We start from the raw sequence: 26,434 nt of genomic DNA, 5'->3' as shown, positions 1-26,434 counted from the left end.
TTGCAGCTTCAGGCAGGGCCATTCAACAATGAGCAAACAGGACTTAATCTTTAATATATTAACACAACCTCAACCTGAGCTACAAATCTTCTCAAAACTCGCTATATTAACACTCCCTAGTCCAAGGGCTCAAGGTTGACTGAAAATGGAGATTACATAATACTTTGTGCGACTTACCACTGCGTCAAGCATCAGAAGCAGCTTATGTACACTGGCTTTAAATCATATCTCATTTGACAGAAGATTAGATTAGATAAGGCACACAAAGATCATGTTCCCATTAGCTGCAGGCACAAGGACTCAGGTGCAGAGAGATACTGGGGACAAGACAAATATTTTACTCATTTCACATTTTAGCTGGATAGGCATTCAAAAAAAGAGGTAAATAAATGAGTTATTAGGACAGTGTAGGGAAATATAACTGGCTTTTAAAAAAATTCACAGGATGCAGCAGCCTCTGGCAATTACTGCCCATAATGTGCCAGTGCACCATTATGTCTCAACCTTGTCCAAGCTGGCAAGGATTGAATGAGCTCTTTCCTTGCTATGATAACTCTACAACTATAAATGTTGCTAAGTAGCTGTATCGCCAACTATAAATCAAGGATAAGATTTAAACAAGGCTAATTGATGTCAATAACAGTTGTGCCACAAAAAATTCCAAGGAAGCTAGCTAAGAAATTGTCAATGAGACTAACAACACCAAGCACAAGGTAAAGAATTCAATTCTTCACAATGCTTCATTGCATCTTCCAAATAGCAGTTTGTTTTCTTATACGGACATTCTGCTCTCAACTTGGGAAGAAACTAATTGTTCCCAAAACATTAGCTTTTACTATTTGCAGACAGAATGGCACACCTCTGTTACTGCTCAGTTATCATAATGCCCATATGTACCTCACGATTACGGTCAGCTTCTTGCTCTTTGCCATAGCGTGAGATGCTTTCTCTTTCTTCATCCTCCTCATCCCGGTCATCATTCCCACTGTGGTTTTTACAGTACAGCCTACCAAATAAACATCGAGAACTCTCAACTGCAGATTCATTTAAAAATAATAGAGTAAGGCAAAATCTCTGAGCCATGGAATCTTGAACTTTGCTAAGAACCAGCTGGGTGCATACCCAGTAATGTTGAGAAGAATGGGAAGTGATCTTTTGGAAGATACGAGATCCTGCAAGAACTTGACAGGGTAGATGCTGAAAAGACGCTTCCCCTATGGAAGCAACTAGAACTAGGGGACATAGTTCAAAAATCAGGTCACTCATTTACTAGAGGGGAGGAGCACTTTCTTCCCTCCTCCGGGTTGAGACTCCTCAGACAGCGATGGAGGGAGGGTCATTGAACAGCGCTGTTTGATGGCACAAGCTATGACACATACAATCACCAAGTTGACGTTTGATATTTTGAAGAAGATTTGATAATAATCCAGGGTCGATTTGTCTTGCATTTGTGGACAGGACAATTTACCAGATTTTCAAGTCGATGGCAGTGGTATAACTGTACAGGAACAGCCCGGCCTGGTAACAGCACAAAATATAGAAGGAGTAGATAATACTGCCAGGTCGGTTTCACAATACACAGTTGATTCACTTTTCTGTTCACTCCAGGTCAGCCTTAAATTTGATCCAAATTGGGAGCATCAAAACCCTTTGGCAGAAAGAATTGTTTGAATGAAATTATTTCTCATTTCAGTCCCAAATGACTGCCCTGTTATACTGAGACTATGTCTGTCTTGCTCAAAGCCGAATTCTCATGTTTATTACTCATCTAAGTTGCACCTTATCAAATGTTTAGTTTTGGTTGCTTGGTATTATGAAAACAAAATCACGTTTGACCAATTTATTGGAGTTCTTTGATGAATTAACACATGCCAAGGTTAAAGGGGAACTACTGGATGCTTGTACTTTAGATTTCCAGAAGGCATTTGATAAAGAGCCACATGAAAGGTTATTAGGGAAAATAAAAGCTCCCCATGCAAGGGTTTACATTTTGGCAATGGTGTGCCCTCAACTTTTAACAATTTATATAAATGACTTGAATGATGGGGCAGAAGGCATGGTTGCTAAATTTGGTGACAACACAAATACAGCTGAAAAGTTGAGATACAAGGAGGCTACAAAGGGATATAGATAGATTAAATAGGTGCAGAGAGCTCTGACAATAGGAGTATAATGTAGGAAAAAGTGAAATTGTCCATTTTGGCTGAAGGAATATAAAATAAGCATATTTTCTAAATGGTTATTACAATGTACCTTAAAGCTGGTACTCTTGCTGTGCTACATTAGTAATGAAGGCTATGAACATTAAAGATGATAGATAGGGTGTCAAGCAAGGAGACTGCCTCGTACTGGATAACAACAAAATTTCTTGAGTGTTATTAGAGCTGCACCCTTCTGGGAAATGGAGAGTATTTTCCTGACCGTACATGGTGGACAATGGATAGGCTTTGGGGATTTGGGCAGTAAGACAGTCATTGGAAGAGATGAGTTTCTGACCCGCTCTTGCGGCCCCAATATTTATAAGAATGGTTCAGTTCAACACCTGGTTATTGAAAGCCCCCGGAACAGTGAGTGCAGGAGATATTGGAGGATCAGATGGCAATACCACAGAACATATTTTTGTTGGGAGATGATCGTTGCCTAGCATATTTGACTGCTTCCAGAGTTGTGGAGCGATTATAAGGATAAAAGTGACCTCATCGCTTTCTGGAATATGACAATACTAGTCAAGCCAATACAAAGGACAAGTAGATAAGTTGTCTACCTCAGCCAGCTCTGCAAAATGAAGAGCACCCAGCATTGCTTGACTTAGTGCAAATGATGAGTCTTATTTGCTGTGGTGGGTGGGTGGGTGGGGGGGGGGGTAAAATAGTTTTTGACAATGGGACATCCAAATCCACCTCATTAATTGAGATGTCTCAAACTCTTAAAGGCCGAGTCACATGACTGAAATCTCTGGTTAAGTTTATTGAATCATCTTTCACCAAACAGCTTTGCCTGATGTTTGTCAGTCTACTTGTAACACCCGAATGTATGCCTGCAATTGCAATATGTCCCAAAGATCTGAAGCCTGCAAATAAATCTAGCTCACTTTGCAAGTGAGACAATGTCCAACTTACAACTACTAAGCCATCAATTCAGCTACGTCAAAAACGGTTCAGAAGTGATTTTTATGCACAGCCAACTGAATGAACCTCAAATGGACAGTGACTTACTGAACTCCATTTCAGGTAGGCTATTTCTGAAATCTTGAATTTTATTTCGTAACTTTTCCTTTCTCTTCCTTCTTGAAGAAATGCCCAAATGACTGCATCAGGAACCATTCCCTCTGGGTTTTCAGTGCAGCAATAAACACTTTGTCCTAACTTGAAAGTATTATTAAATTGGACACCGCAAACAGCATCCGGAGAAACATGTAACCACTTTTAAGAGGAAATAAAGAGATAATAGAAATAGCTGTTGTTATTTAGGCCAGAAAGAAAAATTATTCAACTCATCTCTCCTTGTCAGTGACATGGGTATCATATAGAGTAAATCCAAATAGGTAAAGACTAGCACCTATGACACTGGAGACCTCAGGAGGAGGCCAAGATTAAACTTGCATATAGCTCAAAAAGAAAGTATACATCCTGGAAAAAAATCAGAACAGGGAAATAATGAGGACAAATAACCATGAGAAAATGGTACCTGTAGATCCCTCGGTCAAGATTCTCAATGAATTTGGCTCGATCTTCAACAGCACAGTGGTAATGGTAAGTCTTGATGCAAGCCTTTATTTCACACCCAATTGTTGCGCCTATTTGACTGCATAATGTACATTTCTGAAATTTTGTAAACAACTTGTTCAGACTTCAGAAAATCAAACATTATACTGATCAGCACTCAGCTAAACAGAACGGAATTCTAGAATTTCCTCCATTTTTATCACAGCTGCAAACACAGCCCAATAATCATTCCACATGCAAGAGCCCACAAACTATAACACCACCCTAGTAAGCATTTCATGAATACTGAATAGCTGGCACGAATTGTGTGGTTATTCAATAATCCAATAAACTGTTTAATTCTCACTGACATTGAAAGCAAAGCATTTTGATTACATACTTGAGATGGGAAATTTCGTAGGGCTAAGAAGAAAGCGCTTGGCAGTCAAATTAATAGCTGTTTTCACAAGCCAGCACAAACACGTATGTGGGAATCGCATGGCCTCCTTCTGTGCTGCAATCATTTGATGTTTGTGCCCAATATTACAATGCAAGCAGTAATAAGCTTAAAATCCACTTAAAATAAATAAGTGCTGTTCTTAATTTGGTCAATGAAACAAATTACATGGAGTAAATGGGCAACATTTTGACTTGATATAATTTACGTTTGAAAGTTTGGCTAAGCAGAAACAAAGGCATCATTCAGAACAGTAATTCATAATACTTTTCCTTACAAATTGAATTAGGATACAAACCATTCTTTTTCCTCTCTTGATTTCTTGAATGACTGTTTTAATATCAAAATCACCAAAATCTTTTCTAGATGAATTTGTGAGTTGGACAGTACCAGAGGAAAACAGCTGAAAATACAAACATTTATTAAAACATTAGCAACTTTACATACATTTAAGTCGTCATTGGACAAGCATATGGACGTACACGAAACAGTGTAGGTTAGATGGGCGACAGATTGGCATGACAGATTGGCATGACAGATTGGCATGACAGATTGGCATGACAGATTGGCATGACAGATTGGCATGACAGATTGGCATGACAGATTGGCATGACAGATTGGCATGACAGATTGGCATGACAGATTGGCATGACAGATTGGCATGACAGATTGGCATGACAGATTGGCAAAACATCGAGGGCTGAAGGGCCTGTACTGTGCTGTAATGTTCCGCGTTCTATACGTTTTAACTATAGAAATTAAGAGTAAGCCATTCAGCCTTTGCACCCACACCATTTAATCAGAAAAGTCATGATTGATATGATTGCATCCTGAAATCCACGTCCCACTTACTCCCAATACCTTCTTGCTAATGGGGAGAGAGAGGTTATGTACCCTAGTGTTAAAACAATTCAAAGGCTCGACTTCCACCACCTTTCATGAAGGGAATTCCAAAGACTTGCAACCTGTTCAGATAAAATTTCCCACCTCGCTATTTCAAATGGATGACTTCTTGTTTTTAACTAGCTTGAGATTGTCCCTAAACATGAAACATTCTCTCCACATCTACCCTGTCAAGATCCCTTTGAATCTTAAAAACAGACATTGCTGGAAAAATCTCAGCAGGTCAGGCAGCATTTTCAGAGACAATACAGTTAACATTTTGCATCTAGTGATCCTTCTTCTCTCTAGACATGCTGGGTTTTTCCAGTAATTTCTGTTTTAGTTTCTGGGATTTCCAGCGTCTACAGATCTTTTTTTATTTCCTTCTCACTCAAGGATCTTGTGTTTCAAATAAGTCATCTCAATCCGCTAAACTTCAGCAGAAACAAGCCTAACTTGTATCCAATATTGTGCATCACACAACTATGTTTTACTAAACAGGGACAGGGTGTTAAACAGGGAAAGACAGATTTTATACATTGCAGTGTTTTTAAACCATGAGTGAGAGAGCAGCTGGAGACGAAGTTCTGAACAGTTTTGAAACAAAAATGTACACACATTACGGTGCAAACCAGCAAGGTCACTGCAACACTCCAATTAAAGTGGCCACTGACTGACAGCAGAGTTTCTTTCTTTTAAAGCCCTGCACAAACCCTAACTTAAAAGCAGACTGCAAGATATCCACATCAGATATCCAGCAAACATGAAAAATTTCTCGTCTTCATTCACAATTCTCGAGCATGTGTCACCAAGGCTAAGTGTCAGCATCCCTGGGCCTGTACCTAGCCTCATTGCTAGCAGAGATGTTTTGGGTTGAGATTCTCCACACTTTTTTTTATTGCTTCTTTTCCTCAGACTTCAAGGACGGTGAGCAAGTTGGACCCAACATCCATCAATTGGTCAAAAAGCAACCGATAATGCCGTAGTTGAAAGTTGCTGGCATGATTACAGCTAGACATAACCCGATTGCAGGTTCCCCTTTTCCACACCATCTGTCCTTGCTATTCATGAAATCACTGATAGTATTTGAAGAATAGAGGCAGATAAACTGTGATTGCAGAAGCGAGTATGGGAGAGACGACATCTCTGCTTGAATTCATAGTTCTGTCTCGCCTGTGTTCACAAATCCTCCACTTAAAACACTTGCAGTCAGCTTCTGTGGTCACTGGCTGACGGCAGAATTGCTTTACTTTAAAGCCCTGCACAAACTGCTACTTATGAACAGATTTCCAATCATCAGTATCAGATATCAGAACATTAGAAATTTCTCAATCGGGGTTCACAATTTTCAAGCAGCTTCCACCCTCAATGATATGAATCGAAGTCATCATAAAACAGTAGATTTGTAGATGCAAACCAAACAAAGGGACTGCAGGTCAGAGGTAAGTCCAAGAATTTCAATGAGGCTGCTATATTATGAATCAAATCAGACAAGATTGGAAATAGAACATAGAACATAGAACAGTACAGCACAGAACAGGCCCTTCAGCCCACAATGTTGTGCCGACCATCGATCCTCACGTATGCACCCTCAAATTTCTGTGACCATATGCATGCCCAGCAGTCTCTTAAATGACCCCAATGGCCTTGCTTCCACAACTGCTGCTGGCAGCGCATTCCATGCTCTCACAACTCTGTGTAAAGAACCCGCCTCTGACATGCCCTCTGTACTTTCCACCAACCAGCTTAAAACTATGACCCCTCATGTTAGCCATTTCTGCCCTGGGAAATAGTCTCTGGCTATCAACTCTATCTATGCCTCTCATTATCTTGTATACCTCAATTAGGTCCCCTCTCCTCCTCCTTTTCTCCAATGAAAAAAGTCCAAGCTCAGTCAATCTCTCTTTGTAAGATAAGCCCTCCAGTCCAGGCAGCATCCTGGTAAACCTCCTCTGAACCATCTCCAAAGCATCCACATCTTTCCTATAATAGGGCGACCAGAACTGGACGCAGTATTCCAAGTGCGGTCTAACCAAAGTTTTATAGAGCTGCAACAAGATCTCACGACTCTTAAACTCAATCCCCCTGTTAATGAAAGCCAAAACACCATATGCTTTCTTAACAACCCTGTCCATTTGGGTGGCCATTTTAAGGGATCTATGTATCTGCACACCAAGATTCCTCTGTTCCTCCACACTGCCAAGAATCCTATCCTTAATCCTGTACTCAGCTTTCAAATTCGACTTCCAAAATGCATCACCTCGCATTTATCCAGGTTGAACTCCATCTGCCACCTCGAAATGTAGCCAGATATTTGAACACTTGTGTATTCTCCATGCTTCGTGTTGCTGTAGTTTGACACCAACATTGATTTAACCAGTGTGATACCACAACACAGTACCAATTGAGAATTTCATTGAGAAGGCACAAATATCATTGCAGTCAGTTTTTTTAGAAATTAATTTGTAGATCTAGCCATAATCTAGTCTACTGCAACCGCTGCTCACAGTGTGCACTCCTCTACACTGGGAAAACGAAGCAAAAACTTGGCAACCGCTTTGCAGAACATCGATGTTCTGCTTGCAAAAAAGACCCTTAACTACCCGTTGCCTGCCACTTTAACATACCACCCTGCTCCATGGCCAACATCTGCGTCTCTGGTTTGCTGCAGTGTTCCAGTGAAGCTCAATGCAAGCTGGAGGAACAACACCTCATTTGTGGCTTGGGGTCCCTACAGCCTTTCAGACTCAAAATGGAGTTCAATAACTTTAGGGCCTAAACTCTGCCATGTCCCAGCTCCCCACACAACAGGCCTTGTTACCACACAGGCTGCCATAACAGCGCATGCACACACGCACCCACCCACCCCCCACTTTGGGGTGAATTTGTATTTGCGGATATGTTCCATTTATTCAAAAAGCACACAATTTAGAGACAATGTGGCATGTCATAAACTCCTACTTGAGAAATAAAGCCAATCTGACTCCAAAGTAAAACAAAGATTCTAAACAAGGCTTCACACCGAACATGCACTGTTTGACCTCTTCTTTAAACTGAAAATCTTTATTTTCTCAGGACAGTGACTTCAAAGAAATTCAAGGATTTACATATACAGATTAATCAATTAAAATCTTTTCACCCATTACAGACTTAACAGCCCCCTTAGGTTTGTTTCATATATCCTCATAAGCGTTGTGACATTTTGATCTTTTACTCATAAATGGTGTCTGATACTACCTCTCTCACTAATACCTGGAGGACTGAGGCTCCTAAAGCTCATGTTTTCAAATAAATCTGTTGGACTATTACCTGGAGTCATATGATTTTTGACTTTCTCCACACCAGTCCAACACCGGCACCTCCACATCATAGGTTAATTTAGGATATCTGGTCAGCATGAACGACTTGGATCAAAGGGTCTGTTTCCGTGCTGTATATCTCTGACAATCTGACCTGAATTTTCCACAATTGGCGGAGAAATGTATTGCTCTAGTCAACTCATATGTAACATGAGTTACGCAAAACCTAATGATAGGAATCCTGCGATATACAACTAATTTGACGAGTAGAACTCTAAAGCTTGGGCACAAAGACGGGCTAAAAACACATTTCACCTCGTGCAATATCTTCAGTGCCAATACCCAAAGTGCCTCCAACAGATTCAATCACCTTACCATGCATTTGTAATGTGCGGCAACCTTTTTAGCATTTGACGTGTGGAGTTTTCCTCTGGTTTCATTTTCTTCATCTCCAGCATGACAAAACCCACATTTCGGACCAGTAATTGTGGGACTACTGCAGTGAGGAGACCGTTCCCTCTACAAAGGAGAACACACATGCAAAGCAAGGACAAAAACAAAGACAAAATTACAAACATAATACAGTTTGGGGTTTCAGAGGAGAGGTAGGATGGTGGGAGAAGGTGCAAGGGAGGAAGAGACAAGATTATACTGAGCAGAATACAAAAGGACAGAGTGAAGATAAACTGGGTTCATCTCAGCCTTTAAACGGATAACCTAAACTCAGAGATTAGTTCCAGCTCGCTAATGAAGTGGATGGTCAAAACTGGTTTTCAGAAGTTTGAATTCAGTAGTTTTTTTGAGAAGAGATGAAAACAGTCCCACCTCAGTGCTGCCTCATCTGAGCTGAGCACTGAATGTAGTGAGACTTTGATAAGGAAGGGAGCTTGGTGAGAAGGAGGTAATGCTCTTTTTCTACCTCTTACAGCTTCCAATAATTGACCCTTGTTTTGTACAGGTGAAGAAGCCAGTGAGGAAAAAAGAATGCTAATTAAATTATTCTATTTGCAATCAACAGGTTTTAAAAAGTTATGATAGGATAGGTCAATTCAACCAAGTGGAACATACATCCTATAGCATGGGAATTGTGGCGGATGGGCCACGGATCCTAGATGAACACATCTGCAGGACATGCTGCCACTGCACAGGCTGGAGCTCTGGGAATTGGAACTCTACTAGGAGATGGAGTCACTGTTGTGCATCCAGGAGGTCAAATACTGCATGGATAGTCCATTCAGGAGGTGGTCACACTTTAGGTTGAGAGCATACAAGCACAGAAGCAATATCGATCTCCATGCAGTGTAAAACAGTCATACAGGCAACACAGCAGTCGTCAGAGACCATCCTGTGTGCAAATTAGCTTTTCATTCTAGTTACTGGTGAGGGTGGCAGTTACTTGGGGGAGTACAGGCACGGTAAAGTTTGAGACCAGGACGGGAGGCAAGGAAGAGTAGAAAACTAACATTGACAGAATTCCACAGTCAGGTGATCAGATGCTTCATTAAATGTATTGCTTCCAAGGCCAAGGTAAAGAACGTAATACAGAGCCGCAAATAGAAAGAGGGGAGAGTTTCTGTTAGATTTTATGGAGTTAGGAAATTAGAAAGCAGAACATCAAGATTACTCCCATTACCATGTCCTCGTGAGCATAGAATATGAAGTTTAATCGACTGGACTCGTGTCTGGGGAGGGAGCACGAGGACTGCAGATGCTGGAGAATCCAAGATAAAGTGTGGAGTTGGATGCACATAGCAGGCCAAGCAGATTCTTAGGAGCACAAAAGCTGATGTTTCGGGCCTAGACCCTTCATCAGAAAAGGGGAAGGGGAAAGGGTTCTGAAATAAATAGGGAGAGAGGGGGAGGCGGAAGATGGATAAAGGAAGAGAAGATAGGTGGAGAGGAGAGTACAGGTGGGGAGGTAGGGAGGGGATAGGTCAGTCCGGGGAGGAGGAACAGGTCAAGGGGGCGGGATGAGGTTACTAGGTAGGAAGGGGAGGTGCGGCTTGAGGTGGGTGGGAGGGATAGGTGAGAGGAAGAACAGGTTAGGGAGGCAGGTACAAGCTGGGCTGGTTTTGGGATGCATGGGGGGAGGGGAGATTTTGAAGCTTGTGAAATCCACATTGATACCATTGGGCTGCAGGGTTCCCAAGCGGACTATGAGTTGCTGTTCCTGCAACCTTCGGGTGGCATCATTACGGCACAGCAGGAGACAATGGACGTGTCGTCTAAGGAATGGGAGGGGGAGTTAAAATGGTTCGCAACTGGGAGGTGCAGTTGTTCTGCAAAGCAGTCTCCTCCCCCTATCCCCCTTTTCTGATGAAGGATCGAGGCTAGAGATGTCAGCTTTTATGCTCATCCAGCTCCACACTTTGTTATCCTAGGTCAGGCGGAACCTGCTTCAAACCAGACCCATTACGCCTTAACAGGACTGTAAACAGTACGGAGGACATTTACAAAAATGGATCCGGTGGTGAGGTCCTTGAGTTCTGAAGGTAGATTGAAGAAGTTGGGACTGCTTTTCTTGGAGCAAAGATGGCCAAGAGGAGATTTTTCTTTTAATTCATCCATAGGGTAGAACATTGCTGGCTGCAAGAATATTGATTGCCAATTCCTAGTTGCCCTGAAGATGATGATGGTGAGTTGCTTTCTTGAACCACTGTAATCAATGTGCTGTTGGTAGACGCACATTGTATTCGGAAGAAAATTTCAAAAACTTGCTCACGTGACACTGAAGGAACAGCAACCATTTCCCAAGTCAGGATAAGTGAGTAGCTTGGAGGGGAACTTCAAGTTGGTGGTGTTCACATATCTGCTGCCCTTATCCTTCTCAGTGAAAGTGGACATGAGTTTGAAAGGTGCTGACTTAGGAGGGGAGGAGAGTCAGGAGAATGGCACTGAGTGAACTATGCACTTGGAGAACTGCACAGACACTGGGCTCAATGGCCATATTCTGTAATGCAACAATTCGGTGATTCGGTGTTTGTACTCGGGAGCAAGTAAAATTTCACATCTTACTAATGGCACCTAATTTGGAGTAGTTACAAACTAATGATGACACCACCATCAATAGCAACAGGAAATGAGGGAGCAGAATGGACAGAAAAGTGGTAGAACTCTTCTGAACAGTATTTGTCTGTCTGTCTGTCTATGCCAAATGAGCTGCAGGGGCATCTAGGGATGGATAATTCCTTGCATTCTACAAATGAAAACGTGGAAGTTAATGCAGACAAGTACAAGGTGAAAAATTTTGGCAAAAAGGATAGGACGAGACATAATGGACCTAATGGCCCAGTTCTAAAGTGTGTGTGGCGACAAAGACCTTGGGGGTAGTTATACAAACTGATCTTTGAAGGAAGAGAAAACAAATTGGGATTGGTGAGCAAGTATATGGGATCGTGGGCTTCATAAACAGAAACATGGAGTACAAAAGCAGGGAGGGAATACGGAAGCTTTATCAAACAGTGGTTTGGTCACAACTAGAGTTTTGCATCCAGTTCTGGTCACCACGCTCCCCAATAATCATTTCACATTTCTCCAGATTGAACTTCATCTGTCTTTGGACTGTGAGAGGAAGTCCATGTAGATACAGGGAGAACTTCACAAAGACACAGTCACCCAAGGCTGGAATCAAACCTAAGTCCCTGATGCTGTCAGGCAGCGGTAACCGCTGAACCACCTTGCTGTGAAACTTTGTAAGTATCCGAAATGTCCTTTTATCCTCCGTGAAATTCACAACGCTTCCAAATTTTGCATTATTTGAAGACTTAAAAATTGCTTCCCATAAACCAAAAGTCTAGGTTATAAATAAATCAAAAAGGGTCACAAAAAACTGTCCTCAAGAAACTCCTCCAGTTCAAGGTGATAGGTTCTTAAGACAACGCACAGGAGATTAGAAGAATAGACCTAAGAATGATACCCTTCAGCTACATGGACAGAATGGAGAAGCTGGGATTGTTTTCCTTGTAACAAGAGATTTAAGTGAGATTTCAAGTGCACATGGTTATGAGTCTTAGAGAAGACAAAGAAAGATTGTTTCATGAGCCGAGTACAATGTGGAAAAGTGTGAGATCATACACTTTGGTAAGAAAAGGAGACATAGACTATTTTCTAAACTGAGAGAAAATTCAGAAATTTGAAGTGCAAAGAGGCTTGGGAGTTCTATTCCAGGATATTCTCATGACAAACTCGCAGGTCGAGTAGCTAGTTAGGAAGGCAATGTAATGCTGGCATTTATTTTGAGAGTGTTTGAATATAAAAACAGGGATGTACTCCTGAAGCTCTATAACCCTCTGGTCAGGCCACATTTGGAGTATTGTGTGCAGTTTTGGGCCCCATATCTCAGGAAGGACGTACAGGCCCTGGAGCGGGTTCAGAGGAAGTTCCCGAGAATGGTCCAGGAATGGAAAGCTTGATGTACGAGGAATGTTTGAGGACTCTGAGTCTATACTCAATGGAGCTTAGAAAGATATGGGGGGGTGGGGGGGAGCAGGAGAACTTAACCGAAGCTGACTGAATACTGAATGGCCTGGACACAGCAGATGTTGGGAAAATGTTTCCAGTGGTAGGAGAGACTAGACCGAAGGCACAGCCTTAGAGTAAAGCAAAGACCTTTTAGAATGGAGAGGAGGAGAAACTTCTTCAGCCAGAGAGTGGTGAATCTATGCAATTCACTGCCACAGAAGGCTGGGGAGGCCAGGTCATTGAGTGCATTTAAGACTGAGATAGATAGGTTCTTGATTATCAAGAAAGCAGGAGAATTGGGTTGAGGAACTTATTAGCCATGATTGAATGATGGAGCAGACTCGATGGGCTGAACGACCTAATTTTTGCTCATACGTCTTATGGTTTTATACAGGAGTAAGGATTCAATTGCGGATTGGGCAAGAGATGCAGTGGAATGAGGGGTGAAACTTCTTTATGCAGCAAGGATTCTGAAAATTGAGAGAATAAATGGCTTCCAATGAAACTGGACATCTGTAAATAATTATAAAGGAAGAGAAAATAGGGAGGGAAAAGCAAAACAACTTTTTCAACATTATTCCATTACTCACGTAGGAACTGCAACTAGTTTCATCTTTCCCTTGAGAGGATGTGGACAGAGCATCATCCGACTCATCTTTTGAGTTTGGAGCTCTCCGTTTCTCTCTGTGTGCTCTCTGAGCACCTTTGCGAGGGCCTGTGGAACACTCACTCAGGTTTCCTTGAAATCCATCTGTAGGCAACACCAGCAGAACATAACAATTAGCTCAGACACTAATAGTGCCCATTAGCAGCTATTCATTGTCCCAGGCTGACGTCTACACATTCCTCTGTCTGTGCCACTGTTTTTCCCCTCTCTCTCCGGGCTCCATCTCCACCTATCATTTACTCTTCCTCCTCCATTCCCCAGCTCCACCCCTTCTCTAGCACATTTTCCCAACCATGAATAATTGCAGACAAGGGTCACCAGGAACTTAACTCTGCTTTCTTTCCAAAGATGCTCAGATCTGCTGAGTTTTTTCAGCAATTTCTGATTTGGTCAGCGATTAGTTCAGCTTCTTAAAAACAATTTAGTCTTCTAAACCTTTACAATGTGAAACCTATTCTGTATCCTTGCACCTTTTTCCTTTTAGTTTGGTCTGTTCCACTCGTGATGTTACTTACACCTTTTTTACATTTTTAAGATTCATTCATGGGATGAGCATTATCTGGGTCTCTGAATTAACAGTCCAGGGCTAATACCACTAGGCCATTGCCTCTCCAATCTTTAGTGAAAACTGATGCAAAATAATTGTTCAATTAATCTATCTCCATATTTTCCAGAACACAATTCTGCAGGAATTCAGCAGCCTTCAACATGGTTCAGATTTCTAGCATCTGTCATCTTAGCTTTGCTCCTGTCCACATTTTCCACTGATTCTCCAGACTCTCATTCTATGGGTCCAATGCTCACTTTGTTGACTCTTTCCAAAATATTTCATAAAAATTCTAGTGTGGAGAGAGGCCATTCAGCTCATTGGGTTTGCACCAACCCTCCAAAGAGCATCCCATCCAGAACCAGCCCCAACCCTATCCATGTAACTCTACATTTACTATGGCTAACCCAACTATCCCACATATCCTTGGACACTAAAGGGCAATTTACCATGGCCAAATCCTTAACCTGCATATCTTTGGACTTAGAGGGGAAACCAGAGCACCCAGAGGAAACCCACACAGACAAAGAGAATGTCTGTGTGGAGTGTGCACAGTCACTCGAGGCTAGAACCAACTGGGTCCCTAGCACTGAGAGAAAGCAGCAGTAACCATTGAGCCACTGCGCCACCTCAGAAACTATTATTGTTACAACGCTGAGAGACAGCCAAATCAAATGAGCTTTCCTACATCTGTATTTGTTACACATCATACTTAAACCCTTCAAAGACCATCAAATAGGATTCTAATGGTTCCTAATTAGACTTTCTAAATAACTAGAGACTCTGAATAATCAATTCTAGCCACTAGTTCTGTATCTGAAATGAAAAGACTTAGTAACTTAAGCAAAGCAAAATTAAACAACAATCTAATTGATGTCTCTGATTTCAGCCCCAAAACCTTTGTTTTCAGCCCCCAATCACACAAAACAGAGTTAAGGGATAAAAGAGAATAAAACTGGCCAGATTATTTAAGCAATTTTGACAATGTGTTGTTGCACGGGCACACATGATTGTTTCTTGGTTGATTTTCTGAAGATAGACAGGGCCAACTTCTCAGCTCATGAAGGAAATCAGTGATAGTTTCTATTCTTTAAGTCGTAAGTAAGTTTCCAACAGCCGATAATCAGAAGTTGGTAGGAAGCTTCATGCTGCAACATCAAAAGCCAAACCTCTATCAGAAACAGCCCAAAACCCCAGTTCAAACTCTTCAGCTCCTCCCTCTGTTCAACCATCATCTGGTCTTTCAGCCACATTGGCACCAATCCCTGCAGAACACTGCTGGTCACAGGACTCCTGTCCGAAAAACAATCCTGCGTCCCCTACCATCAAGCCAATCTTGCATCTGCTTCCTTTTTGTTTTTGACTAAGCTCTCAAATTCATTTTGTTATCCAAACTTCCCATCTTTATTCTTCACTTGTCTTTAAAAGATTCCCACATGTATGCCTTCTTAACAGCCCTATCAACCTGGGTGGCAACTTTCAAGGATCTATGTACCTGGACACCGAGATCTCTCTGCTCATCTACACTAAGAATCTTACCATTAGCCCTGTACTTTGCCTTCTGGTTACTCCTACCAAAATGCATCACCTCACACTTGTCTGCACTAAACTCCATTTGCCACCTCTCAGCCCAGCTCTGCAGCTTATCTATGTCTCTCTGTAACCTACAGCATCCTTCGTCACGATCCACAACTCCACCGACCTTGGTGTCGTCTGCAAATTTACTAACTCATCCTTGTATGCCCTCATCCAGGTCATTTATAAAAATGACAAACAGCAGTGGACCCAACACTGGCCTTTACGGTACACCACTAGTAACTGGTCTCCAGGATGAGCATTTCCCATCAACTACCACCCCCTGTCTTCTTTCAGCAAGCCAATTTCCGATCCAAACTGCTATATCTCCCACAATTCCATTCTTCCGCATTGTGTACAAGAGCCTATTGTGGGGAGCCTTACCGAACGCCTTGCAGAAATCCATATACACCACAACCGGTTTACTCTCATCTACCTGTTTGGTCACCTTCTCAAAGAACTCAATAAAGGTTTGTGAGGCACGACCTTCCCTTCACAAAACCATCACAAACTAAAAGAAAAGAAAATTTAGCAGCTGTCAAATGCAATGAATTGGACTGATTTCCTGCATATTAATTACCTTCACTGGAATCCTCAGCACCTTCTTTGTGCTTCTGACAGAGGATCCTGTCAAGAAAAGGATTTTAAAAAGTACAGATCAACATGTCAACTCATGAATATGAGAGAATGGTCCAAGAAACAAATCTGAAAAAGAACTAGCAATGAACTGTACATACAGATATATGCCCTGTGATGCATCTTCCTTGATCTGGGCTTTGTCAAGCTTTGCACAATAAAAATGATATGTTCTCCGACAAGTTTTCACATCACATCCAATAGTTGCTCCTGGACGGTGACAGCAAGAGCAGCTCTGTAGAAGGAAAGACACTTTTTAACGTGCAACTAACCGATTGTTCAATTGAGAGTAACAATGTATGGATTTGATCTGATCACCAAATGGCCAATAGTTTCCCTTTGTACTGCTATCCAGAACAAAAGACTTCCACCAAGTACCTTCAGTGATCTCAGGATAACCTGTTAATTATAAAACAAAATACTGAAACATAAACTGGGTGCAGAAGGTCATTTGGCCCTTTGTCTGCTCCATCATTCAACATGACCAATGTTGATGCTCTATCTCAATACTATATTTGCATTTTCACCTTTTACTCCATGAATACCTTGATACTCCAAAACACTTTCTTGAATATATTTAGTATTTTGGCCTTCACAGCCTTCTGTGGAATTCTGTGAATTCCATAGTTTCACTAGCCTTTGAGGGAAGACTCACCAATCAGGAGAAACATCCTCTCTGCAATCATTCTGCCCAATTCTGTATATGTACTGTGAATAAAGGGGAGCCTGCAGAAACAAACTAGGAACAAGATCAGGCAGTTCCACCTTTCAATCTCTCCAATACTCAACATGACGACTGGTGTTCTCTGTCAAACCCACATTCCTGCTTTATCGCCATACCACTTGATGCTTTTTTTTTTAAATACATATAATGATCTAGCCCCACATCATTCTATTGTGGCAAGTTTCCTCATTTCAGTTCTAAATGACTTACCCTACATTCTGAAACAGTGTCCCATGATTCTAGACTCACCAATCATATGTTCTAATATCACATCTTTTGTAATACTCTAGTATATTTCCTGCTACTGATGCTAGGCCGATGGGTCTGTAATTCTGCATTTTGCTCTCCCTTGAGAGGCTAATGAAATGCAGGGCCAGGCAATATGTTGTACCTGCATCGCGTGAGAGCTAGTGAGCCTTACTGTGGTTCATAAAGACCACATCTTTTGTTTTGTTCTGATTTATTATTGTCACATATTTTGGGATTCAGTGAAACTGTTGTTTTGCTGCAGCTCAGGGTTGTTGAGCCGGCACCTGAGCTTCAAACACAGTGACACATCAGGGAAGAGGGAGAGTTACCTGAACGGTCTGTTTCAGGAGGCAGTCCCACCCCTTAGATTAACAACCTCAAATTCAATCAATGGTTAGAGACAGGAGGGTATGGCTACAAGCAAGCTAGGTAGATAGATCCAGGAGATAGTGCTCAAGGAGCTGCAACTCTTGAGCTTCACTCGTCTGACAGGTTTGAGATTCTTGATGGCTGTGTGGACAACAGCAGAGGCTGTAGGGGGGCAAATGAGCAAATGGACCATAGCTCAATTTTTTTTCATAGGATGAGGGTGTCACTGCCTGTGCCAGTACTTTTTGACCACCCATAAATCACCCAGGTGGCAATTATGAGTCAACCACAATTCTGTGGGTCTGGAGTCACATGTAGGCCAGATCAGGTAAGGATGGCAGTTTCCTTCCCGAAACGACATTAGTGAACCAGACGGGTTTCAATTTTATACCTCTCAATTTTGTGTACCTCATACTCCCCCCCCTTCCCGCCCCCAACCTCCTCTGCTCCAAGGAAAATAAATCCATCCTATCCAGTCTCTCCTCATAACTGATGCTTTTCACTCCCGGGTAACATCCTGGTGAATCTCTGCTGCACCCTCATCCTTCTGATAGCGTGAAAACCAGAAGTACATGAGGTATTCCATCTGTGGCTGAACCAATTTGTTTCTAATTTCCAGCATTTAAGTTCCTTTGTTTTGTTTTGTTGAGAATTGTTAAAAATAGGTAAGTTCATTGTAAAGAGTTTGGTTTAAAAATTCCAGACCAAAAATATTGGTTAAGAACCTGAAGAGTCTAGGAATCGCAAAGAGACCATCATTCTCATGACATATGGTGTTGGAACAAGATTTCCACACTGCTATTTTCTGTGCCCCGGCTAATGAAAGCAAGCATCCCATATGCCTTCTTCATCACCCTGCTGACACCTTCAAGGATCTATGGACTCATTCTGCAAGGCCACTTTCCTCAGTAATCCTGAGGGAATGACCACTTGTACATCCTTTCCTCAAGTGACCTCCCAAAATGCATCACCTTACACCTATAGAGATTACATTTTATCTGCCATTGCTGTGCCCAATTTATCATCCGATTGCTATCAGGCTACAGCCTGGGTCCATCTTCCTCACTATCAATCAGCCTAATTTTTGTGTCATCTACAGACTTACTAATTGTACCTTCTACATTCACAACCAAATTGTTAATATACATAAACAGCAAGGATTCCAACACCTAACCCTGTGATATACTGCTGGTTGCTGGCTTCCAATGAAAAAAACAACCATCCACCATCATCCTGTGCCTCTTATTTGTAAGCCAATTTTGGATCCAGTTGCCCACTTGCCTTGGATCCCATAGACTCCTACCTTTGTTCCAGGCAAATTGCATTAACGTCATCAGTACATTTAGTCACCTTTTCTAAAAATCACAGACAGGATCTCTCCCTCATAAATCCATGTTAACTATCCCTGATCAATCCTGCCTTTCCTGGTGTTGATTAATCCAGTCAGTCATTCAGCATTTGCAATGAGATCCCTCCTCATCCTTCTAAACTCCAAGTACACACCCACAGTCCTCAACCACTGCTCATATAATAAGCCCTTCATTGTAGTAAACTTTCTCTGGACCCCCTCTAACATTAGGTATGGGGCCCAAAACTGCTCATAATATTACAAATGCGGTATCACAAATGCTTTATACAGCCTCAGTAGTACATGTTGGCATTTGTATTCTAGGCACTTCAAAATGAATATCAACATTGCATTTGCCTTCCTAACTGCCAACTGAATCGAACTTTAAGAGAATTCCAAACTAGGACTCCCAAGTCCCTGTAAGATTCCGACATCAGAAGCCTTTCCCCATATAGAAAATAGTCTGTGTCTCTACTTCCTACCAGCGTATAATCTCTCACTTTCCCATACTGTATTCCATCTGCTACATCTTTGCCCACTCTCCAACATGTTCAAGGAGCAGCCTCCCAGCTTCACAGAATTACCTGTCTCTTCACCTATCTTTGTGTCATCGACAAACTTAGCAACAATACCGTCAGTGCCCTTGTTCAGATCGTCCCAACACTGGCCCATGCGGAATTCCACTGGACACTGGTCACCATTCTGAAAAAGATCCCTTTATGCCTAATCTCTGGCTTCCGCCCATCAGTCAATCCTTTCTCCCTGCCAGAACCTTGCCCCTAACATCATGGGATCTTAACTCCTGTGCAGCACCTTGACAAAGGCATTCTGGAAATCCAAATACACATCCACTGGCTCTCCACTGTCTAACTCGTTGTTACCTCCTCACAGAACTCTAACAGATTTGTCAGGTGTGACCTTCCCTTGATGAAGCTGCGCTGACTGCATCCAATTCTACCAGGCACTTCCAAGCACTCCGCAATCTCATCTTTAATAATGGACTCCAAAATCTTAAAAATCAAAATCAGGTTAACCAGCCGATAGTTTCCTGTCTTCCAACTCCCCCACTTTTTAAACAGGGATGTGACATTAGTCATTGTCAAGTCCTCTGGAATCCTCCCTGGCCTGGGATTCCTGAAAGATCAGCAATATTGCCACCACAATCTGCTCAGCTTTCTCCTTCAGAACCCTGGGATGTAGTTATTGGTCTGGGTGATGCATTCAGCCCTTTCAGATTCTCCACCACCACTACTCTCATCTTTCCCTCCTGACTCTCCGAGTTGATATGCTGATGTCTTTCCACGATAAAAACTGATGCAAAGTATCTATTCAATGCCTCCACAATTTCTTTGTGGTCCATTACTACTTCTCCAGCCTTATTTTCAACTCTTGCCTCTTACATTATCATTCATCTAAAAAAAATCTTTAAAATTACTAGCTAGCTTACCCTAATATTTCATTTTCTCCCCAGTTAGTACTTTTTTTTTAAAGTTATACTCTGCTGGCTTTGAAAGGCCTCCCACTATCTTCACCATGTTATATGTTTTTACTTTTGTTTTTATGCTGTCTTTGATGCCCCTTGTCAGCCATGGTTGCCTCATCCTCCTTGTAATACTTTTCTACTTCCTTCGTAGGAATTTCTACTGTGCCCCACAAACTTGCCCCAGAAATACCTGCCGTTGTTGCTCTACCACCCTGTCTCCTCGGCTCCCCTTCCAATCAACTCTGACCAGTTACACCCTCTTCTATTTGTAGTTACCTTTACTCAATTTTAATACCATTACATCTGATTCTAGCTTCTCCCTCAAACTCCAGAATGAATTCCATCACATTATTGCCACTGCCCTTCGAGGGTTCCTTCAGCTTAAGCTCTCTAGTCAGGTCTACCTCATCACAGATCATTAAATCGAGAATCGCCTATTCTATAGTGGACTCTACCACAAACTGCCTGTAAAACAAACTTAGTTTCAACAAATTCCTTTTCTTGAGATCTACTAGTAACCTGATTTCCCAGTCCACTTGCATACTCATGTCTCCTGTTCACTGTTATCTCCTGATCCCCTTGCAGCTACGTTGCAATGGTGCCCACAACATTCATTAGGTGCTCCAAAAACTTGGAATTTCAAATAAATGTTGGACTATAACCTGGTGTCTGTGATTTCTGATTTTGTCCACTCTAGTCCAACATTGGCATCTCCACATCATGGCTCTTGAGTCCTAGCTGGTATCGCAGCTGCAGAAAGGGAGGTCGTAGAGGAGGGTTTGTGCACTGAGTCAGTATGGGTGGAAGACAGAAACAGGAAAGGCGCAGTCACTTTATTGGGAGTTTTCTGTTGACCCCACCACAACAGCAACAGAGACACTGAGGAACAGGTTGGGAGAGAGATTTTGAAAAGGTGCAGAAGTAATAGGTGGCTTCAACTTTCCAAATATAGACTAGAACCTGCTAAGTGCAAACAGTTTGGATGAAGCAGATTTTTGACAGGTTTGTCCAGGAAGGATTTCTGACCCAATATGTAGATAGACCAACTGGAGGGGAGGCCATATTGGTTTGTTGCCAAGCACCAAATCCAGGTCAGGTGTCAGACTTCTTGGTGGGAGAGCATTTCGGTGATAGTGATCATAACTCCCTGACCTTTACGCAGTCATGTTCAGGGATAGGAGCAGACGGTATGGGCAAGTATTTAATTAGGGGAGGGGAGATTACAATGCTTTTAGGCAAGAACTATGGAGCACCAACTGAGATCAGATGTTCTCCAGGAAATGCACGAGAGAAACATGGAGGTTGTTTAGGGAGCAGCTGCTACAGATGCTGCATAGGTTTGTCTCACTGAGGCAAGGAAGGGATGGTAAGGTGAAAGGAGCCTTGGATGATAAGATATGTTGAACATCTAGTCAAGAGAAAGAGGTAAACTTCCTTAAGGTTGAGGAAGCAAGGATCAGACAGGGCTCTAGAGGTCTACAAGGTAGCCAGGAAGGAAATGGAAAATGGACTGAGGAGAGCAAGAAGTGGGTACGAGAAAACCTTGGAGGGTAGGATCAATGAAAACCCCAAGGCTTTCCATAATTACATGAGAAACAAGAGGATAGCCCGAGTAAGGGTAGGGCCAATCAAAGACAGTGGAGGAAACTTGTGTGTCGAGTCAGAGGAGGTAGGGGAGGTCCTCAGTGAATACATTGCTTTAGTAATCACCAATGAGAGGCACCCTGACATTTGAGAGGACAGCATGAAGCGGGAAGATATGCTTTAACAGGTTGTTGTTAGGAAGCAGGATGTGCTAGAGATTTTGGAAAACAGGAGGATAGATAAGTTCCCTGGGCCAGATGAGATATACCTAAGGTTTTTATGGGAAGTGAGGGAAGAGATTGTTGTGTCTTTGGCAATGATCTTTGCATTCTCACTGTCCACTGGAGTAGCGCCAGAAGATTGGAGGGTGGCAAATGTCATTCCCTTGTCCAAGAAAGGGAATAGGGATAATCCTGGAAATTATAGGCCGGTCAGTCTTACTTCTGTGGTGGGCATATTATTGGAGAGGATTCTGAGAGATAGTACTGCGTACAGTTCTGGTCGCCACATTACCAAAAGGATGTGGATGCTTTGGAGAGGGTGCCGAGGAGGTTCGCCAGGATGTTGCCTGGTATGGAGGTTGCTAGCTATGAAGAAAGGTTGAGGAGCTGAGGATTATTTTCATTAGAAAAACAGAGATTGAGGGGGGACCTGATTGAGGCCTATAAGATCATGAGGGGTATAGACAAGTTGGATAGCAAGAAGCTTTCTACCCCGCCGGAGTGCGGGACTCAATTACTAGGGGTCATGAGTTCAAAGTGAGAGGAGGAAAATCTATGGGAGATGTGTGGAAAGTTCTTTATGCAGAGGATGGTGGGTGCCTGGAACACGTTGCCAGCAGAGGTGGTTGACACAGACACAATAGTGTCTTTTAAGATGTATCTGGACAGATACATGATGGGCAGGGAGCAAAGGGATACGTACCCTTAGAAAGTAGATGATTGGGTTAGACAGACGATCTCGATTGGTACAGGGTTGGAGGGCCAAAGGGCCTGTTCCTGTGCTGTAATTTTCTTTGTTCTTGTTCTATTTATGATTATTTGGAAAAACACAGTTTGATTAGAAGTAGTCAGCATGGCTTTGAGGGGAAACTGGCTGTCCAATAGAAGAGAGGGTAGTGGCAGATGGAAAATATTCAGCTTGGAGCTCAGTGCCCAGTGGTGTTCCACAGGGATCTGCTCTGGGACCTCTGTTCTTTGTGATCTTTACAAATGACTTGGATGAGGAAGTGGAAGGGTGGGTTAAGTTTGCCCAGCTCCGCATCCTGTCAATGTCCAGTTGCAACACGCAACAGCCCTCCACGCGGTCCACAACTCCACCGACCTTCGTATTATTGGCAAAGTGGCAGATAGAATTCATCCCCAAAAAGTGTGAAGTGATTATTTTGAAAGGTTGAATTTGAATGCAAGATATAGGGTTAATAGCAGGGTTCTTGGTATGTGGAGGAACACAGGGATCTTGGGTTCCACATCCATAGATCCCTCAAAATTGCAACCTAAGTTGATAGGGTTATAAAGAAGGCATATGGTATATGGTATATTGGCTTTCATCGGCAAGGCTCAAACTCAATTCCCTGACGTTACGCTGAAGCTCTATAAAACTGTGGTTAGACTACACTTGGAATATTGTGTTCAGTTCTGCTCACCTCATTACAGGAAGGATGTGGAAGCTTTAGAAAGGGTGCAGAGGAGATTTACTAGGATGCTGCCTGGACTCGAGGGCAGGTCTTATGAGGATAGGTTGAGGGAGCTAGGGCATTTTTCATTGGAGCGAAGGAGGATGAGAGGTGACTTGAAAGAAGTTTACAAGACGGTGAGAGGCATAGATAGAGCGGACAGTCAGAGACATTTTCCCAGGACATAAATGACTATTATGAAGCACCATAGTTTAAGGAGACTGGAGGAAGGTATAGTGGAGATGTCAGAGGTAGGTTTGTCACAGAGTGGAGTGCATTGCCGGCAGTGGTAATGGAGTCAGATACTTTAGAGACTTAAACGACTCTTGAATAGGCACATGGAGGATAGTAAAATGCAGGGGAGATTGACCTTTGTAGGATAATAGATCGACACAACATCGTGGGCCAAAGGCCCTGTACTGTACTATGTTTTCATACACAGCTCCATCGTAACTTTCTTGCGTTTGTTTCAATGCTTCAACATGCATTAATAAAGGCAAGTATCCATTATGCCTTCTTTACACTGTCCTGTTCTGTCTGGAGATCTGTGGATCTGCAAAAAGTCCCTCCATCTTCTGTACTTTCCAGGATCCTACCAATAATCATGTACTCTTTCTCTGTTAGTCTTCCTAAAATGAATCGCCTCATTTATCAACTTTAAATTCCTTTTGCTACCATGTTGCTTAGCTGGCCAGCCAGTCTATCCTATCCCACGGTTCAAGCTTTCTTCCTCACTATTTTTGTGTCATCTGCAAACACACTGATCAAACTTGCTAAATTCATTTATGCACGCAACAGCAAAGGTCATAGCAACAAACCATACGGCACATCACTGGACACAGGCTCCAATAACAAAACAACCTTGAACATCACCCGCTGCCTCTGCCACTAAATGTCAAACAGCAAACGCTACGTACCAACTTGTTTCCCCTTTTTATTTCCTTCTTGATATCTTCAAGCAAGAAGCCACCAAGAGTCTCATTCTCAGAATGCGATGTCACCAGAGCAGATGAAAATAGCTAGAAATAGGAAGAAAACAGAAAGTAGTATATCAGCACTCTTCAGGACAAATTTCACAAATTCAAAAGATCAACTGATTGTATATGGCTACACACTACAAAACTTCTGCTTTTGTTGTAAAATTTGGAAGTTGCTGGAAAAGTTTAGCAGGTCTCAAAGCATCTGTGAAGTGAAAAAACATGCAGAGTTAAAGTTTTGGGTCTTTGAGGAAGGGTCACTGAACTCGAAACATTAACTGATTTTTTTCTTCACAGGTGCTGCCTGACCTGCTGGCCTTTTCCAGCAACTTCTGTTTTAGTCCCTAATTTACAGGATCTGCTGTTCTTTCGGTTTTCCAACTTTTACATGGGGATTATGAATTTATTTAGCATTTGGACAAGAAAGATCCTGTAGAGTGAAAAAGCAGAATTTTCCAATCTAAGTACAGTCAACACGGCTTTGTGAGGGGTAGGTCATGCCTTACAAACCTTATTGAGTTTTTTGAGGATGTGACTAGAAAAGTTGATGAGGGTCGAGCTGTGGATGTGGTGTATATGGACTTCAGTAAGGCATTTGATAAGGTTCCCCATGGTAGGCTCATTCAGAAGGTCAGGAGGAATGGGATACAGGGGAACTTAGCTGCTTGGATACAGAATTGGCTGGCCAACAGAAGACAGCGAGTGGTAGTAGAAGGAAAATATTCTGCCTGGAAGTCAGTGGTGAGTGGAGTTCCACAGGGCTCTGTCCTTGGGCCTCTACTGTTTGTAATTTTTATTAATGACTTGGACGAGGGGATTGAAGGATGGGTCAGCAAGTTTGCAGACGACACAAAGGTCGGAGGTGTCGTTGACAGTGTAGAGGGCTGTTGTAGGCTGCAGCGGGACATTGACAGGATGCAGAGATGGGCTGAGAGGTGGCAGATGGAGTTCAACCTGGATAAATGCGAGGTGATGCATTTTGGAAGGTCGAATTTGAAAGCTGAGTACAGGATTAAGGATAGGATTCTTGGCAGCGTGGAGGAACAGAGGGATCTTGGTGTGCAGATACATAGATCCCTTAAAATGGCCACCCAAGTGGACAGGGTTGTTAAGAAAGCATATGGTGTTTTGGCTTTCATTAACAGGGGGATTGAGTTTAAGAGTCGTGAGATCTTGTTGCAGCTCTATAAAACTTTGGTTAGACCGCACTTGGAATACTGCATCCAGTTCTGGGCGCCCTATTATAGGAAAGATGTGGATGCTTTGGAGAGGGTTCAGAGGAGGTTTACCAGGATGCTGCCTGGACTGGAGGGCTTATCTTATGAAGAGAGGTTGACTGAGCTCGGTCTCTTTTCATTGGAGAAAAGGAGGAGGAGAGGGGACCTAATTGAGGTATACAAGATAATGAGAGGCATAGATAGAGTTGATAGCCAGAGACTATTTCCCAGGGCAGAAATGGCTAGCACGAGGGGTCATAGTTTTAAGCTGTTTGGAGGAAAGTATAGAGGGGATGTCAGAGGCAGGTTCTTTACGCAGAGAGTTGTGGGAGCATGGAATGCGTTGCCAGCAGCAGTTGTGGAAGCAAGGTCATTGGGGTCATTTAAGAGACTGCTGGACATGTATATGGTCACAGAAATTTGAGGGTGCATACATGAGGATCAATGGTCGGCACAACATTGTGGGCTGAAGGGCCTGTTCTGTGCTGTACTGTTCTATGTTCTATGTTCTAAGTAATAGCTAGAAATCACTCATTACAGAATGATGATTATTGATGACTCCATGGGTGCAGCCACTTTT

General features: G+C 42.5%; 1 protein-coding gene across 6 annotated transcripts in view; it reads right to left on the bottom strand.

Annotated features, from left to right (window-relative positions):
- Positions 1-26,434, bottom strand: part of phf6 (PHD finger protein 6) — a 54,160-nt gene that overhangs the window by 1,832 nt on the left and 25,894 nt on the right. For all 6 annotated transcript variants that reach the window (XM_048544836.2, XM_048544838.2, XM_048544837.2 and 3 more), the window contains exons 4-11: positions 24,578-24,679; positions 16,330-16,463; positions 16,173-16,219; positions 13,394-13,554; positions 8,718-8,861; positions 4,460-4,564; positions 3,688-3,821; positions 898-1,006 (exon numbers count right to left, since the gene is read on the bottom strand). In XM_048544836.2, coding sequence (XP_048400793.1) covers positions 898-1,006; positions 3,688-3,821; positions 4,460-4,564; positions 8,718-8,861; positions 13,394-13,554; positions 16,173-16,219; positions 16,330-16,463; positions 24,578-24,679 — 936 coding nt within the window. The remainder of the gene's footprint in view (positions 1-897; positions 1,007-3,687; positions 3,822-4,459; positions 4,565-8,717; positions 8,862-13,393; positions 13,555-16,172; positions 16,220-16,329; positions 16,464-24,577; positions 24,680-26,434) is intronic.

This window comes from Stegostoma tigrinum, chromosome 15 (genome assembly GCF_030684315.1).
Source record: "Stegostoma tigrinum isolate sSteTig4 chromosome 15, sSteTig4.hap1, whole genome shotgun sequence".
Lineage (NCBI taxonomy): Eukaryota > Metazoa > Chordata > Chondrichthyes > Orectolobiformes > Stegostomatidae > Stegostoma > Stegostoma tigrinum.
Note: the sequence above shows the minus strand (reverse complement) of the source record. Positions and strands in the feature narration are given on the sequence as shown.